Raw genomic sequence first — 14,516 nt, 5'->3', positions numbered from 1 at the left:
CTTTGTGTGAGCCCCTGTCTCCTGGTTCTCGCCTACGTGAACTTCACAGGGGGGTGGGGGGGGAGGGCACTCAACATGATTGGCACTCAAAACAATGAGATCAGTGTTGACGCCTGCTGATGTAATGACAGATTGACAGAGCTGGCTAAACCAAGTGCTTTGTCATGGAGCTGCTTTTTTCCTGCGGGGGTGTGTTGCCGATGACAGCACAGAAATGACCAGCGGAAATTAACTGTATAATCAAACCAAAGCAATTTGGTCAATGTGGGAAAAGAAAATCCCTTTCTTTCGGACTCTTACACTCATCAAAATGTAAACAAAGATCCATTGTACTGGTTGTGAGTAGAAATTTAGTCAATTCTAGAGTACACAGTACGAGCCAATATGTGTTATTATGCAACCTAGAGCACAGGTCCATGTGGTCTGCAAAATATCTTTGTTGAATAGGAACACACTGTCTCTACTCATTCTACTCAACACACATTATGATGAATAGAGAATCTTTGGATGGGTCTGTGGCTTCAAACTGCTTTCAGAAGGGAGTCCAATTCAAGGCGTAACTGGGCCGTTTTTATCTTGGCGCACAAAAAGAGGAATAAAACACAGGAACTGACTGATTTCGAAGACAAGGCAATAGAGCAGTCATAACTAATAACCTCCAAGCTTAAGCTGTCCTTGTTGCTTTTGGATTCACTGGCAAGTGGACTGGACAGATTTGGGGAACAACAAATCACAAAATGTCCACAGAACCAAGAATATAAATTCCTTAATTCCAGTTTATCTTCTCTTTAAAAATGATATTACAGATGTCATAAACTCCGTTCTGTGGACATTTTGCGATTTGTTGTTCCCATCTTCGGGACTGAATTGAGGAAGAAAGCTTTTTGCTTTTAGGCACCTAATGCAGACTGATTTTCAGCTTCAAAACCTAGTAGAGTGGAACTAATGTTAATGTTATTAATCTATATGTTTGTCTGTTATTTTATTTCACTGTTGAAACTGTGTTCCTGCTATTCTTTGCCAGGACAGATGGGACTAGCCTGGTTAAATATAAGCTTATGAATTGAGATTGATTGAGAGTTTGAAGAGTTGAATTGATAATAGAATGTGAGTAGAGGTTTCGGGCTCAACTTCACCTCCTTCCAAGGTGCACTGAGAAGAAGAAAAAAGTCTGCAGAGGTCAAAACTTCAGCGACACTTTCAGTAAATAGAACCACTTGTTAGACTGACGTGTTTCGGCTTGTGGTTGTCTTCAGGGTCACCTGGACCATAACAAGGGCCACAAGCCAAAAACATTTGACCATGATGACCCTGGTGAGGCCACATGCCAAAGTGTGTGACCAACAATAAAGTTGTTTTATGTACTGGAGTTTCTACCTCTTAAGACTTATCTGACAACAATTATTATCTTTAAACCAAGCAAATGACCCCATTTTAATGGGAAGTCTGATTCAGAGGCAGAGGCGGGCGGATAGTATTGGGTCACATAAATTAACTCTTTTTATCTCACACAAAATTTAGTGGAGTTCACAATTAATTACATTAATAATCAGTAACCCACATTTCTTAAAAAGCACTGTAAAACTACAAACCATATGTGCCAAGCAGGCCAATATGTGAAGCTATTACTAGGCAGGCATATAGACATCTGTTCCAAGCCATTCCATAAGTTTTCTAGGTTTACAAGCATCCCCCACCCATTTCCACCTCACTGCCTTCATGGGCAGTAGAACCACCCTAATCTACAGTCTCTGCCAAAAAACATCACATTAAGTGCCTCATTCCTGTCTTTCCCTTCTAACAACATCCCATATACTCGACCAAGCTCGCAAAGTAATTCTGATGGAGTCGCCTGTGAGAAATACCAGATACTACATTCTTCAACGGACTTAGTGGCAGACAAATTACCTAATTTCAGCAGTTTTACACTATGCAGCACTTAAACTCATAAATACTAATCAAGGACAAAGTTATCCTAAACATGCATGCCTGAATCGCTGAGGTTTCTTGGCGCTCGAAAAGAAGCTGAACACAATAATACATTTGTCTTTTCAGAAGTTCAACTTACTGAGTCCACAGCCATAAAGCATGCTTTACACTTTTGTCACACATCATGCTTCAAAGGTTCCAAGTTAGACATTAGAACTGTGACTTTCCCCCTTACCTTCTAAGGTGGTTCCTGTGCCCAGGAGAGGATCGCCCAAACCAGAGGAATAGCGAGCGCTGACGAACAGCTCATATTCAGTGGCCGGTTGGAGGTTCTTCAGCAGAGCCTGGGTAGTATCTCCTTTGACAGATATCTCTTTCCTCTCGCCCCCCTCAGCAGGTTTAAAGGCGATGCGGTACTGGAGGACATTTCCTGGAGCAGCTTGCCAGGCCAGCCTCATTGTAGATATGGTCTCATTAAAAACACGGAGGTCACGAGGAGAGCCGCGGACTGAGGGGAAACCAAAACGGATTCAGACACAAGTTTCACAGGACATTTTAGCACATGCTGTAAACAAATTATTTCAAAATCCAGAAGCTTATCTGACTCACCTTCCTTAGTGGTCCCATCGACCTGCATCTCGTCCCCTACAACATTAGCATACTCAGCAGCCACGGACACACGGTAGGTGGTGATGGGGGAAAGCTCCTGGAGGACTATGTCTGTTTCTGGTCCATTGGTCTGTGCTTGCAGAGACTCCCCACCACCACTCATGGGAACGTAGGTGAGGCGATACCTGATCACTGAACCCGGAGCACTTATCCAAGACACCCTAAAACTGTTTGTTGTCTCTTCTGAAACTCGTAGATTCCGTACTGTCCCTTGCTCTAAAAAGAAAAATCATATTACGGTTGCTAAATTTTCTTGTTTTGATTATTTTAGCTGTATCAGGTCAAACAGAGTAAATTGTTCTTACCTTCAAGAGTGGTCTCTTCGCCAGTCAAAGGAAAACTGTCTCCTTTGTCATACTGGGCGAAGACGTTGACTTCGTAGGCAGTGACAGGGTAAAGGTGGGGAAGAACAGCTGTGATGGTGTCACCAGGCACTGCCATGGAAATGTAGTCTCCAGTGACATCCTCAGCCTTACGGAAACGCACCAGGTAAGACATGACAGTGGTAGTAGGGGCTATCCAAGTAGCACGGAAGCTTCTGGAGGTGATTTCAGAGAAACCCAAATCTCTGGGTGGAAGCAAATCTGAAAAATGAAACTTATTTGAGAAATATGCAGTGATGGACCCAAATCTTGTGCAAGTCACTCTACCATGATCATATTTCAGCTACTGTAGCTGACTATTATTTTTTTTCCTCTCTTTCCATTGCCTTGGGCATGGGCATTAGCTTTAATTAAAGGGGGGAAAAAAGCAAAGTATTGTTGCAGATGGCAAAGTTTAAAAAAAGATTTTTAATCGGGCATGGAATGGTACACTCAGTAATTGGTCTGTGTTTTGAGACTACAAGCATCAATAAGCAAATTGTGCAGTGTAAGGAAATGTTACCACTGTGTGGAACCACAGCTCCATTCTCTCTCAGAGCTGAGGGGGGGCTTCTGAATCATAAGCATGGTCAAGTAAAAAGAAAAAGTTGTTCTAGTCACTGCTTTTTTTTGGCATTATAGCATGCATGTGGTTTTGTGGTATGTTTACTTGTGGGGGCAGTTGAATTTAATTTTGCTGGTTCCTTGCCTGAAGGCAATTTACACTGTATAATGCTGTGTTTTACTTTTTTCTTGCTTTGGCTTTTCGCCACCAACAGACAGTCAAATGGTGCAGTCTCTAATAAAGACAATATGGACCAACATGGAGCTACAAACAAATTTAGCAAATGGCAATCGTCCAGAACACATGTCAAAAAGTTATTGGCATATCATGTGGCTGGACACACTTAGCATGTAAAGACTTTCCATCCTCATTCTTACTTCTCTTTTTGATGTTGAGTAGCTCCTGTTCAATCCTCAGACAGATGGACTGAGTCAACTCCTTGGAAATCCTCTGGAAGGCATCAAAGTCCTCCACCTCAAAGACGTGAGATTGGGATGGGGGATTAGCAATGGCTTCCAACTCAGACCTCACTGCATCTTTCACACCGACGGCAAAGATCTCCACGTCGATATTCCTCAGTTTGGTGGCCGCATCCTTAAATGAGTCTGATGACTTTCCGTCTGTGATCAGGACCGTGATACGGGGAACATTAAGCCTTGCGCCGCGGGCAGGGATAAAGATCTTCTCCCTGACGTAGTTCATGGCCCTGCCAGTGTTAGTGGAGCCTCCGCGGTAGGGGAAGCCGCGCACAGCTTTCACAACTGAGCTGATGTGGTGGTGGGTGTTGAGGGCAAACTCAGTGTGTGGATCACGACTGTACTGGACCAAGCTAAGCTGGACCTTGTTGGGGCCAATGTCAAAGGAGTTGACCAGAACCTCCAAGAAGCCACGAACTTTGGCAAAGTTTTGTAATCCAATACTGTAAGAACCATCAACAAGAAGGACCACATCGGCCTGCACATCCACTCCCAGGGAGCACTCTTGAAAAATAGAAGAAAGCATGGGTAAATTAAAGGCTTTGTATAGCTTACATAATGAAACAAGGTGACGAGTGAGGTACTTCAAGTAAATCTAACCTAAGAATCGTCAAGAAATGATGATGTGTTAAGCCTATCCACTTCATCTTACCTGTTGACACCTTGACAGGTTGGGTCTTTTCCATCGCCATGATGGGTTCACTGGGAGTCAGACCTTTTAGGGCGTACAAGTTGATCTCATACTCAGTGTCTGCGGAAAGGTCACGGACGTTGATGGATGTCTGAGTCGATCCTATGTACAGTTCCTGGCGTTTCAGTCCAGGTAACATTGGGCTCAGGGTGAGCTTGTAACCTGTGATGTCACCCATAGAGGGATCCCATGTCACTCTCATTGACTTAGATGCGATTTCTGTGACTTGAAGGTTCGCAGCTGGCTCGACCACTGAGAGGAAGATGACAAAATGTTGGGTTGGATAAGGTCAAAACTACAGTAGGGAATAGAAAAACTGCATGTATTATAACACACGTTTAACTAAGATCATTTGACTCACTTTCTTCTCCGCTGATAGCTGCACTGAGCTGGTCATCAACGCCGGAGCACACCTCTGTGATGATCTTTTTCTGCACCTCTTGGATCAGGTCAAAGTTTGGAACATTGTACACGTGTTTGTTGTGAGGTGTGGAGGCAATTTCCCTGAGCTCATCCTCATCTGCTCCTTTGATACCTGAGTGGGAAAATGTGAAGTACAACAATGTCAACTCACTTTTTATTCAACTCTCATCTCACCGTCTGCATTACAGATGTGGAGGACCATTGACGGACAGTTTTAGAGCATTGTGTATGATAGATAAAACAAAAGTTCCTCACTTTTAAATATCTAACAAAGAACAATCAGTGGAAAATCAAATGGTTGCCAAGGACAGTCTGACTTTCACACAGTTCAAGAAAACCCTGAATAATAAACCATACCTAGGACAAATATTTCCACTCCGATGTTCCTAAGTCTTTTAGCATGCTCCTCCACTGGGTCCTGGGATTTTCCATCAGTGATAATCATGGCTACCTTCGGAAAAGCTTTTCTGGATCCAGCTGCCTCCGTGAAGATGTTCCTCAGCAGGAAATCTATGGCATCCCCTAAAGACAGAAATGTGTATTTGAAGAGATAATGCACACTTAAATGTATTTTTTTGAGTTGTAAAATAAATTGGCTGTTTTCTGATAAAATACATCAATGTTGGTTTTAATATATCATTTATTACCAAATGATTAAAAAACTACATTTATGGGTTTAACATGGCTTACCACGCCACGTTGTTTTTTCAAGCCAAGGTTCAAGACGTCAACCATTTAGAGTCAACTATTTAGGATGTCATGACATTTATACATATTTATATTTAAACAACTTTAAGGTAATATCAGAATGTGCAAGCACCTTACCTGTCATTGTATTTCCTCCCTTGTAGGGCAGGGAGCTGATGGCTTGCAGCAGGTCCCCTCTCCTGGTGTAACGGGTGAGGGAGAACTCTGTGCGGGTGTCTGTGCTGTACTGAACCACAGCCACCCGTGTCTTGTCCTCGCCAATTTCGAAGGCCCCGGCCAGGGCGCTGATGAAGCTGCGGATGTGCTTAAAGTTTTCCCTGCCAACGCTCCATGAGCCGTCCACCAGAAAAACCAAATCTGCTATTGCGCTGACCGAACACCCTGCAAAACAGATATTGATATTGGAGAAATTAGACAGTCAGTCAGAAGAAGCCAACAGAAGCATTTGGAAGTTATGCAACGCATTCTGACTGATTTGGATTGGGAACAGTTTGGGTTTTTTCCTAACGTGCACATCAAGTTAGATGGACTTTCAAGCCAAAAATGTGCCAGTTAAGGTATAGCAGCAATAGCTCGATCTTGGAACAATATTTTCAAACTGGTCCATATCTTCTCCTGTCTGTGTGAATGAAATTAGAACCTTGACAGATAGTTTGATATGCATTCCATTCTGACATCAAAGATAATATCAACCAGTGCCAAAGAAATCGGGCTGTAAACCCATTCCAGCAGTCAAAAATGTGGCTTTATAGACCCGTAAAGTTCAAAGTTGTTATACTTTCAAATCCTATAGAGCTTTAAATCACAGATGGAATTCATTAAAACATTAAAGATTCTAACTTTGCTGAAATAAATTGGCTGGGCCTATGCAGAGGTACTCAAATCCTCTTTCCAGTAGGTGTCAATTATTAACATCTTAGCCTTGAAAAGGAGTCTTTCTTTCTTAAAGTTCCCTGGTCTAATGTTGAAAATAATGGCCTCAATGCAGAGGAAGGGAGGTTCCAGGGTCCTATGAGTGACCATGTCCTCCTGTCAATGACCACAGATAAGTCTCATGATATGAGCTGAAGACAGTTTGAAAAGGAGACGTCTGATTATGAACTTTTGACAGATTAAGGTCCATGGACCCCCAGGGGTCCATGGCGCACTGCCAGGGGGTCCTAGAGAAAATTGATCTATTAAAACTATCAGGATAAAAGTAATCTGCATCTTCAGTCTCATGTCTTTCTAAGTCTCATGTTGTAACTAAGTAGACGTTTAAAGGCAGTAGGCTATGCCAAAGTATCCCAAGGGACATACATGAGGGGGTCCCAGGAATGTTTTATCTCTTGTCGGGAGTTATTGGCTCAGATACAAATTGAGAACCTCTGGTTTAAGAGACAGAACTTGCAACTAAAGGTGGCACAATGAAGACGTCATTGCCTGACAACCCCCTCCTCATCTTCCCCTCCTCTCTGTGACACATAACAGAACCCCTGTCTCCATTTTTTTTAAATGGAGACAGGGGTTCAATTGCCGGGTGGTTTCGATTAAAAGAGCCTGATGTGTGACCTCCCAGTCACTGTCACAACCCTGCCTGCTCACCCTGTGACAACCCTGACAGAAGGTAAAATATCCGCCTGAAACAAATTGTTCCATAGGGAAAGAAATACTATGATGATGGATGAGGGGAAAGAAACATATTTTTAAAAAAATAGGAAAGCCATCTCTGTTCAGATTAGGGTTGAGACCACAGTAACCATACTCACTGAGGGCATCGGACGGTGGCTTCCTGACTCGTGTGCTGGTGTTACTGGACTGGACTGAAACACAGGAAACACTTTGTGAGTTTGCACATTGCAGCACATTGACGCTCACTGTGTGCTTTTTCACAGCGGAAAAAAAGGGGAGAGAAAATTAACACTTCATAAAAGGGATCAAAACCACATGCACACAACAACACACATCTTTATGCTGCATTAGCTTTCAACAGTGAGCAATTGAAAAGTCAGTAAACAGACTCTTTCCTCCCAAAGAAAATAACTTACAATTGCATATTGTTATATTTTTCACGGACCTAGTGCAAAGTTTGTACTTACATTTACATTACATTACATTTCATTTTAGCTGACGCTTTTGTCCAAAGCGACTTACATTTTTAGTACACTCAGCATTTATGAGGGGCCATTTAGGGGTTCAGTATCTTGCCAAGGACACTTCGGCATGCAGATGGGGAAATGTGGGATACTTACTGGTCAGTTGCCCAAATATGGGAATACTCTCCTCTGACCCATAGAATGAGTTAATGGACACAGAGTAGTCCAGATCAGGGGTCAGGTCAGTGATTGAGGTTTTAGTTGAATAGGCATCGAGGGTTAAATCTCTTGATGGTTCATCTGGGGGAAGAAATCAAGTGGTACATCAGCTCTGGGGTAGCAGCATGTGTATTATCTATATGCATATATGTGTATATTTATACAGTGTACATTAACTCCATACTGACCTGCATCTGACACAACTTGTATTCTGAAGCCCTGTATCGTTGATGAGGGTTTCACCCATGACATTTCCACCGTGTTTTCATTTAGAATTTTAAATTTCAAGTCTGAGGGAGGTTCCACTGCAAGGAAGAGACGAAACAGCATTATATCACAACAAACGTGATGGTTGTGTATAGTGATGGTTCTATATGTAGTGATCAGATCAAACAGTTTTTAATCAAGCATTCACATTGATCCCAACGACAAACACTTCAGGACTGAAGTGGATTTTGTTCGTTGTTGGGGACAGACACACAGCACCGTGGTGACAAAGTAGAAAACACGTAACAACACAAAAAATGAAATAAAAACTACGTGAGAAGCCATTTTGGAGCAAAATGACATTTGTTTGAGTTGCCCGACCAAGATTGGCCAGCAACTCAAGCACCGGCATACACGTTGTGTGTGTGTGTATGCCGACATGTGCACAACTCCATACAAACTAACCAAAGTGCAAACACTGAGTGAACCATCCAACACATGCTGAGTGCAGTCATTACAACGCATGCCCTGACCACACACACTAAACCGCTAAAAAACACAACAGACTTCATTCTTCAGTTACTGATTATACAATGGAATCGAGGTTGCCATGAAGTTGTTGAAGTAACACTTGACATAATTGAACACCATATGTTATATATACGTTGTATATAAACATATTTCGGAGACAAAATAAGTAGTTTCGAAGCTTATTTGGCTGAGACACTGAGTGGCACACATCCATTGCAAACCTTTTAAAAAGAATACACAATTTGTCACTGGAGACTCTTGTGTACTTTTTCATTGGCAGCATACTGCATGAGAAGGCATGAGAGATCAGTATTTCTCCAGATGTGCAATAATAGAGGAAGTGTGTACCTTACGATAAACACAGGAAGAACATAAACGGTGTGACAAGACCACACGGCTTCACGCCGAGCTGACGTGATCGCAGCGTCATGCATCATGTACATGAGAAAGTTGCTTGGATCAACAACTTTGATTGACTGGACAGTAGTTTCCATGTACAGTTGGGACCACACAGACAGAGATGACAAACATATTTTAAAATGATATTCTTTCTGTCTCGCAGCTTCAGCAGCTGGGAGCTATTGTTAGGTAGCGGAAAGTGTGTTAGTATTTAGCACTATATTTACACTACATTTACATGCATGAAAGTCACATCAGAGCTGACTCTAAAAGCGCAAATATCTGTCATATATGTAGTGAGAAACACTAATTTTCAAAATTGGTGTTTGAAGACAAAATTTGTTTGGAAGCAGTAAATTAATTAAGTTTAGTACGAATGTTATAGCCTTGAATGAAATTAGCTTGATGTTATCTGCACTAATTTAAGCACTAGGAGGTTAATCTGGCACCAGGATTAGCAGTCCATGCAGGAGATAGGTGAGGTGTGAGCACAGAGCTTTGCCAAGTGGCAAAGTGTAAAGTAGAAGAAGAAGGGCAGTGGGAGGGCAAGAATATCATTGTAAAATACACTTCGGAGGATGAAGCCACAGCTTGGGACACACTGAATGCACAGGCAGATGACAGACAGGAGCCCACTGAATAATTTAAAAACACTGGGATTTGGAGGATCACCAACCTGGCATATCAACTTGAGGGGCCGTGTTCCCACTGAACTCTCCATGAGTATTCATCTTCAACACCAAATGGTAAGGTGTGTGTGTGTGTGTGTGTGCGTATGTGTGGGGGGGGTGGGGGGTCGCAGCATAGACTTGCAGCAAATTGGGTGGTGGAAAAAGTTTCGACCGGTTCCACCTTGAACGTTATGTCTGCACCTTCCACTTCTGTTTCAATTTGTTATCATTTCTTTGACCACATGTGTTTCTGGTTTTCAAATATTTTTCGAGGAACAAAGGAGTTTTTTGTCAAAAAAAAAAATATATATATATATTTAAATATAGAAATCTCTGGTTTGTTATTTGGATCTTGTGGTTGCTATTGTTATACGAATGTCTGTCCCATCAGGACCTAATAAAGGTCCCTCCTGGCTCCGAGGGGCCAGACTCTGGCTACTGTTCTGTTAGTAACCTCTGTCTTCATCCAGCCAGCTCTCCTGGCCTGCAGCTCCTGCCAGGAGGAGAGACCAGAACGGAGGAGGAAAGAGCTCCCACTCTCCCAAAAGAGGCAGGACAGACGCCAAAGTAATTCCACAACATGTGCTGACATTAAACATTACTACAGATTAACTTTCCATATGGGTTGCAACTCAGCGTTTTGGTGGGTGCCCGCAAAGAAGCCCGAGAAAGGCTCTTTGTCTTTGGGCTGTCTGAGGATTAATTTGCTCTTCTCGCATTTCATCTTTCCATTCCGTTAGCGGAGATATGTGAGAATTGACGTTTGGCTCCTCTCGCCCCGGCCAGGGAGCTTTCAAAGGGTAGGAGGGGGGGGGGGGGGGGATCAGAAGTTTTCCATGCAATATTTCCATAATTGTCATTATCCGGACTGAAATGTTTGAATATGAAATTACTTTGAGTCACTTTCTGTCAAATCTAGTGACAGATTGTTAACAGTGCGCTGATGGCTGCTGTGACATGCACAGAAATGTATTTAATTACCACTAAAACGTATGAGCACAGATCAGAGCTGGAAAGTAACAGAGTTATGCAAGTAAATGTCTTTTTTAAGTTAATGGATTTTCCTCAGACGTTTCCATTTGTTCTACCAATAAAGTTACATTATGGATCCAACGTTGAATTATAGATAAAACACTGGACCCATAATGAGACACTATAAGAAAGGGACAAATCTGAACTTGAAGCTTTGACTTTCACTTTTGTTACTGACATCAAATTAAATATTTTTTTGACAGCCTGTTGAGTAAATTATTTAAATCACTGCGCTCCAATTCCATTATAGTGCTATTTCTAAAGGGATTTAATGACTTGAAACACAGTTTTTACTTGGTGCTGAAACCAAGAATCTACTATAAGCTCAACAGGCCTGTTAAAACATTTCTGAGGGAAACATTACAGCATGAAATAAGTTTTCTTCAGCTATTAGTGTGCTTTATACATTTAATCAGATAATTGAAACGCAACAACCATAAGTGAGCTTGGTCTCTTCTATATGCGCCAAATGTGAATGAGATAATTGCAGCCGGATAATTGGTTTAAACGATTTGAATTGCAGCTTGAATACGTGTAAAGTGGATTTGGAGTTTACAGCAAAGCCTGTGATGAGATCAATCTGACGCTACAAATGAGGGATAAAGTCATGACAGTCATCAAACAATCAAACAGTTCAAAAGTCACATTGTCAAATACCATACACATGACAAAAGAATAACTTTATTCAGCGTATTAATACAAATGTTTCAACGTAAAGTAACAAACTAATCATAATGCAATCAACCAGTGGAGGTAATAGGTGAAAGAAGAGAGGGAAGAGATGTACAGACAGGGTGATGTAGTATATAGGTATGTAGGCGGAGGCCAGGTGGTTTCATTTACCTTGAGCATCTATGGAGGATAACAAGGCTGCGAGGAAGGCCGCAGTGGCCAGTGACAGCCCTATCTTCATGTTTGGCTTCTGAGGTTCAGCAGCTCATCAATCACTCTGAGGACAAAGAGATACAATGAGTTCGAGCTGCAGATCCGCACGCACCTCAGCGGGGGGGGGCCAGGGCCGCCGCTCGACCACATGTATGCACCGCAGCGTCCAGTAGGTCAGATCCACACAGGACGGACAGTTTGCCTTGGACTTAGATTCCATTGCATTCAAATGCAAAATGCACAGTGGAGATAAACGCTCTCCTGAAATGTCTTTTTAATGATTAATCCAGATTGACGGCTCTCATTATTTCATCTTTGTTCCATCATGATAACAAGAAGTGCAAGAACCATCTAGACTCGCTTACACAACTAGTGCCACACCTTGTTGCCTCCAGCTGACGCACACACCCAAAGGTAGACGCTTGTACTAACAGCTGTAGGACTTAAATAGGGAGGAAAAAAAACTCTTTCATCTGCTTTGACTTAACCGGAGCCCCACTGCTTTCTAGCTGTCTTTGAACGCAAAGCATTTATGAATGTTTGACACATACTGTATTTAATCTGTTTGATCCCATCTGTTTTAACAACTTATTATCGTTTTGTTACCTGTATACTTTTTTAACATCCATTTTTACTCTTTTTAGGCACAAATTTATTTTCACACTTAAGCTCGCTTTCGTGTTATCTATGGTTCACAGTCTCTTTCGCCCCTGCAGGGATGGGGTCTGCATGAAATACTGTGATATTAGAGGTCACTTAATGTTTTTTTTCATGCGTCTGAATGTAAAAAATGTATTGCCCTCACCGCAGCCTCTTAAGTAAAAAGGCATACAACTGTGTGCCATTATAGCATAAACACTCTAAACTCTACATATATTTCTATTGTCTATGTAATTATTTTTTACTTTTTTTCACATGTACTCATCTAACGCTATAAGCAGACTTAGTTGATTAATAATATTTTTTTGTAATAATTAGAGGGGGTCTTTTAGCTATACATTTTAAATTAAACCCGTTCACCCACACAGTAGACTCGAGTCTGATCCCAGCTTCTCTAACCTTTAACCACAGGCTTTGCGCCCCGCCTGGTGCACAGGCAAGAAAACTGCAGATGCAAGAGCCTAAAGAAATCGTTAACTTTTTTTTAAAATGACTCAATTACCCAGAATTAATAATAAATAATAATAAATGCTAATACATAACTTACAATGATTCTAAATTATTTCTGAAGTGTATTTATAAACCAATGGCTTCTCTATGATTTTCATTAAATTCATTTCTTTGAAATGAAAACGAAAAAGTAATTTAGTTGATTTCAAATTACCCATTTAAAGCCCACAAGTGCACTGTGGCACCAAATCGTCACAAAAGTTTTTAAAAAAAATTAAAAAATATAAAATGTATTTTCTATACAATGCCACAGTAACTAACAGATTTCAGTGAATGAAAAGTTAGTCTACTTACCAATTCAACCCCCCCTAAAATACCATGTACAGACCAAATGTTGAGAGCAGCCTGTTTGAAGCCTCCTCCTGTGAGAGTGAGTAACAGACTGAGGCAGAACCGAGGTCTCCTCTCCGCCAGCAGATGTCTGACAAGGAAAAGCCTCCAAGTGGGAAGAATCTTTCCATCAGCAGCTACTTAACAAGGGGGGCAGTTCCCAGCTCTCAATTTACCATCGGATGGGCTTCCTAGGAAACCTGCCTGTCACTAAGTGTCCCCCCTCCCCTCTAATGCTGATCCACTGTTTGGAAACTTTACTTTTTCTCCTCTCTTGCATTCCTCTGGTGGCTTTAATGAGTTTCCAGTAGCAGCGTGACTTCACAGCAGCGGGCTCAGACAACACTGACATGGGGAAGTGTTTCATATGTGCAACAGGCAGCTTTACATTTAAATGTATTACCTTTCATTTCAACTGGAATAAAAGTTCAATATTTGGCTTTGTAAACAGAAGTTACTCAGTGTAATTCTGGAGCAGGTTTATTTAGGTTGAAATACATACAGACAGAAAGACAGAGGAGTCACATGAGACCATTTACTTCTAGTTTGTTTAGAATTAACTTTTGTTGGGAAATGAAAAAGGATTTCAGCAACAGATTTATCCTGCTCCTCTCAACCACCGACTGGCTGGTTTCTACTGCTCCCTGATGGTCACAGTTAAGACCTACACTATATACATGTTGAGGCTGGTGACAGAGATCTAATCTATCCTGGTTCAAATCACATCAGTTAGAAAACAGACTAAAGTTTCAAACTAAAGTCAAACTCTGCGTATAGAATAAAAAACATGTCTTGATATGTAAACTCCATATAAAGCAACATTTACCAAACATCTACAGCAGGATTCAGGTTTTAAAAAGTGCCTTATGTGCAGCCTAATATTTGTACTATCAATGAGTAACGATTTCCATCATGTAACAGATATAAGAATTGATAGGACAAATAATTTCCCAAAGTACCAGCAGAGAGTTGATAAAATAGCATCTTGCACAAATATAATAATAATATGAAAGTTTTTTTTCACAGTCCTGTTTCACTGTGACTTCCTAGTCACTGCAGCAGTAAACAGCTCATTTCCGCTCCCTGTGAAGACGTCAACTATAACAGATGGGTCCTAGATAGAGCTGCAGGCAAATGACCAAGACTTCAAACAAATTCTTTATGATTCATCAAG

The 14,516-nt window shown here is 41.5% G+C and overlaps 1 protein-coding gene across 1 annotated transcript in view; it reads right to left on the bottom strand.

Moving 5' to 3' along the window:
- The window catches only part of col12a1a (collagen, type XII, alpha 1a), a 52,582-nt gene extending 40,712 nt beyond the window's left edge, over positions 1-11,870 (bottom strand). Inside the window, exons 1-12 of the mRNA XM_061082550.1 lie at positions 11,801-11,870; positions 8,306-8,422; positions 8,055-8,198; positions 7,572-7,625; positions 5,941-6,204; positions 5,473-5,637; positions 5,054-5,227; positions 4,654-4,944; positions 3,903-4,505; positions 2,904-3,182; positions 2,539-2,814; positions 2,165-2,437 (exon numbers count right to left, since the gene is read on the bottom strand). Of these exons, the coding sequence (XP_060938533.1) occupies positions 2,165-2,437; positions 2,539-2,814; positions 2,904-3,182; positions 3,903-4,505; positions 4,654-4,944; positions 5,054-5,227; positions 5,473-5,637; positions 5,941-6,204; positions 7,572-7,625; positions 8,055-8,198; positions 8,306-8,422; positions 11,801-11,870 (2,710 nt within the window). The remainder of the gene's footprint in view (positions 1-2,164; positions 2,438-2,538; positions 2,815-2,903; positions 3,183-3,902; positions 4,506-4,653; positions 4,945-5,053; positions 5,228-5,472; positions 5,638-5,940; positions 6,205-7,571; positions 7,626-8,054; positions 8,199-8,305; positions 8,423-11,800) is intronic.
- Positions 11,871-14,516: the final 2,646 nt, after the last annotated feature.

This window comes from Limanda limanda, chromosome 12 (assembly GCF_963576545.1).
Source record: "Limanda limanda chromosome 12, fLimLim1.1, whole genome shotgun sequence".
Taxonomy (NCBI): Eukaryota; Metazoa; Chordata; class Actinopteri; order Pleuronectiformes; family Pleuronectidae; genus Limanda; species Limanda limanda.
Note: the sequence above shows the minus strand (reverse complement) of the source record. Positions and strands in the feature narration are given on the sequence as shown.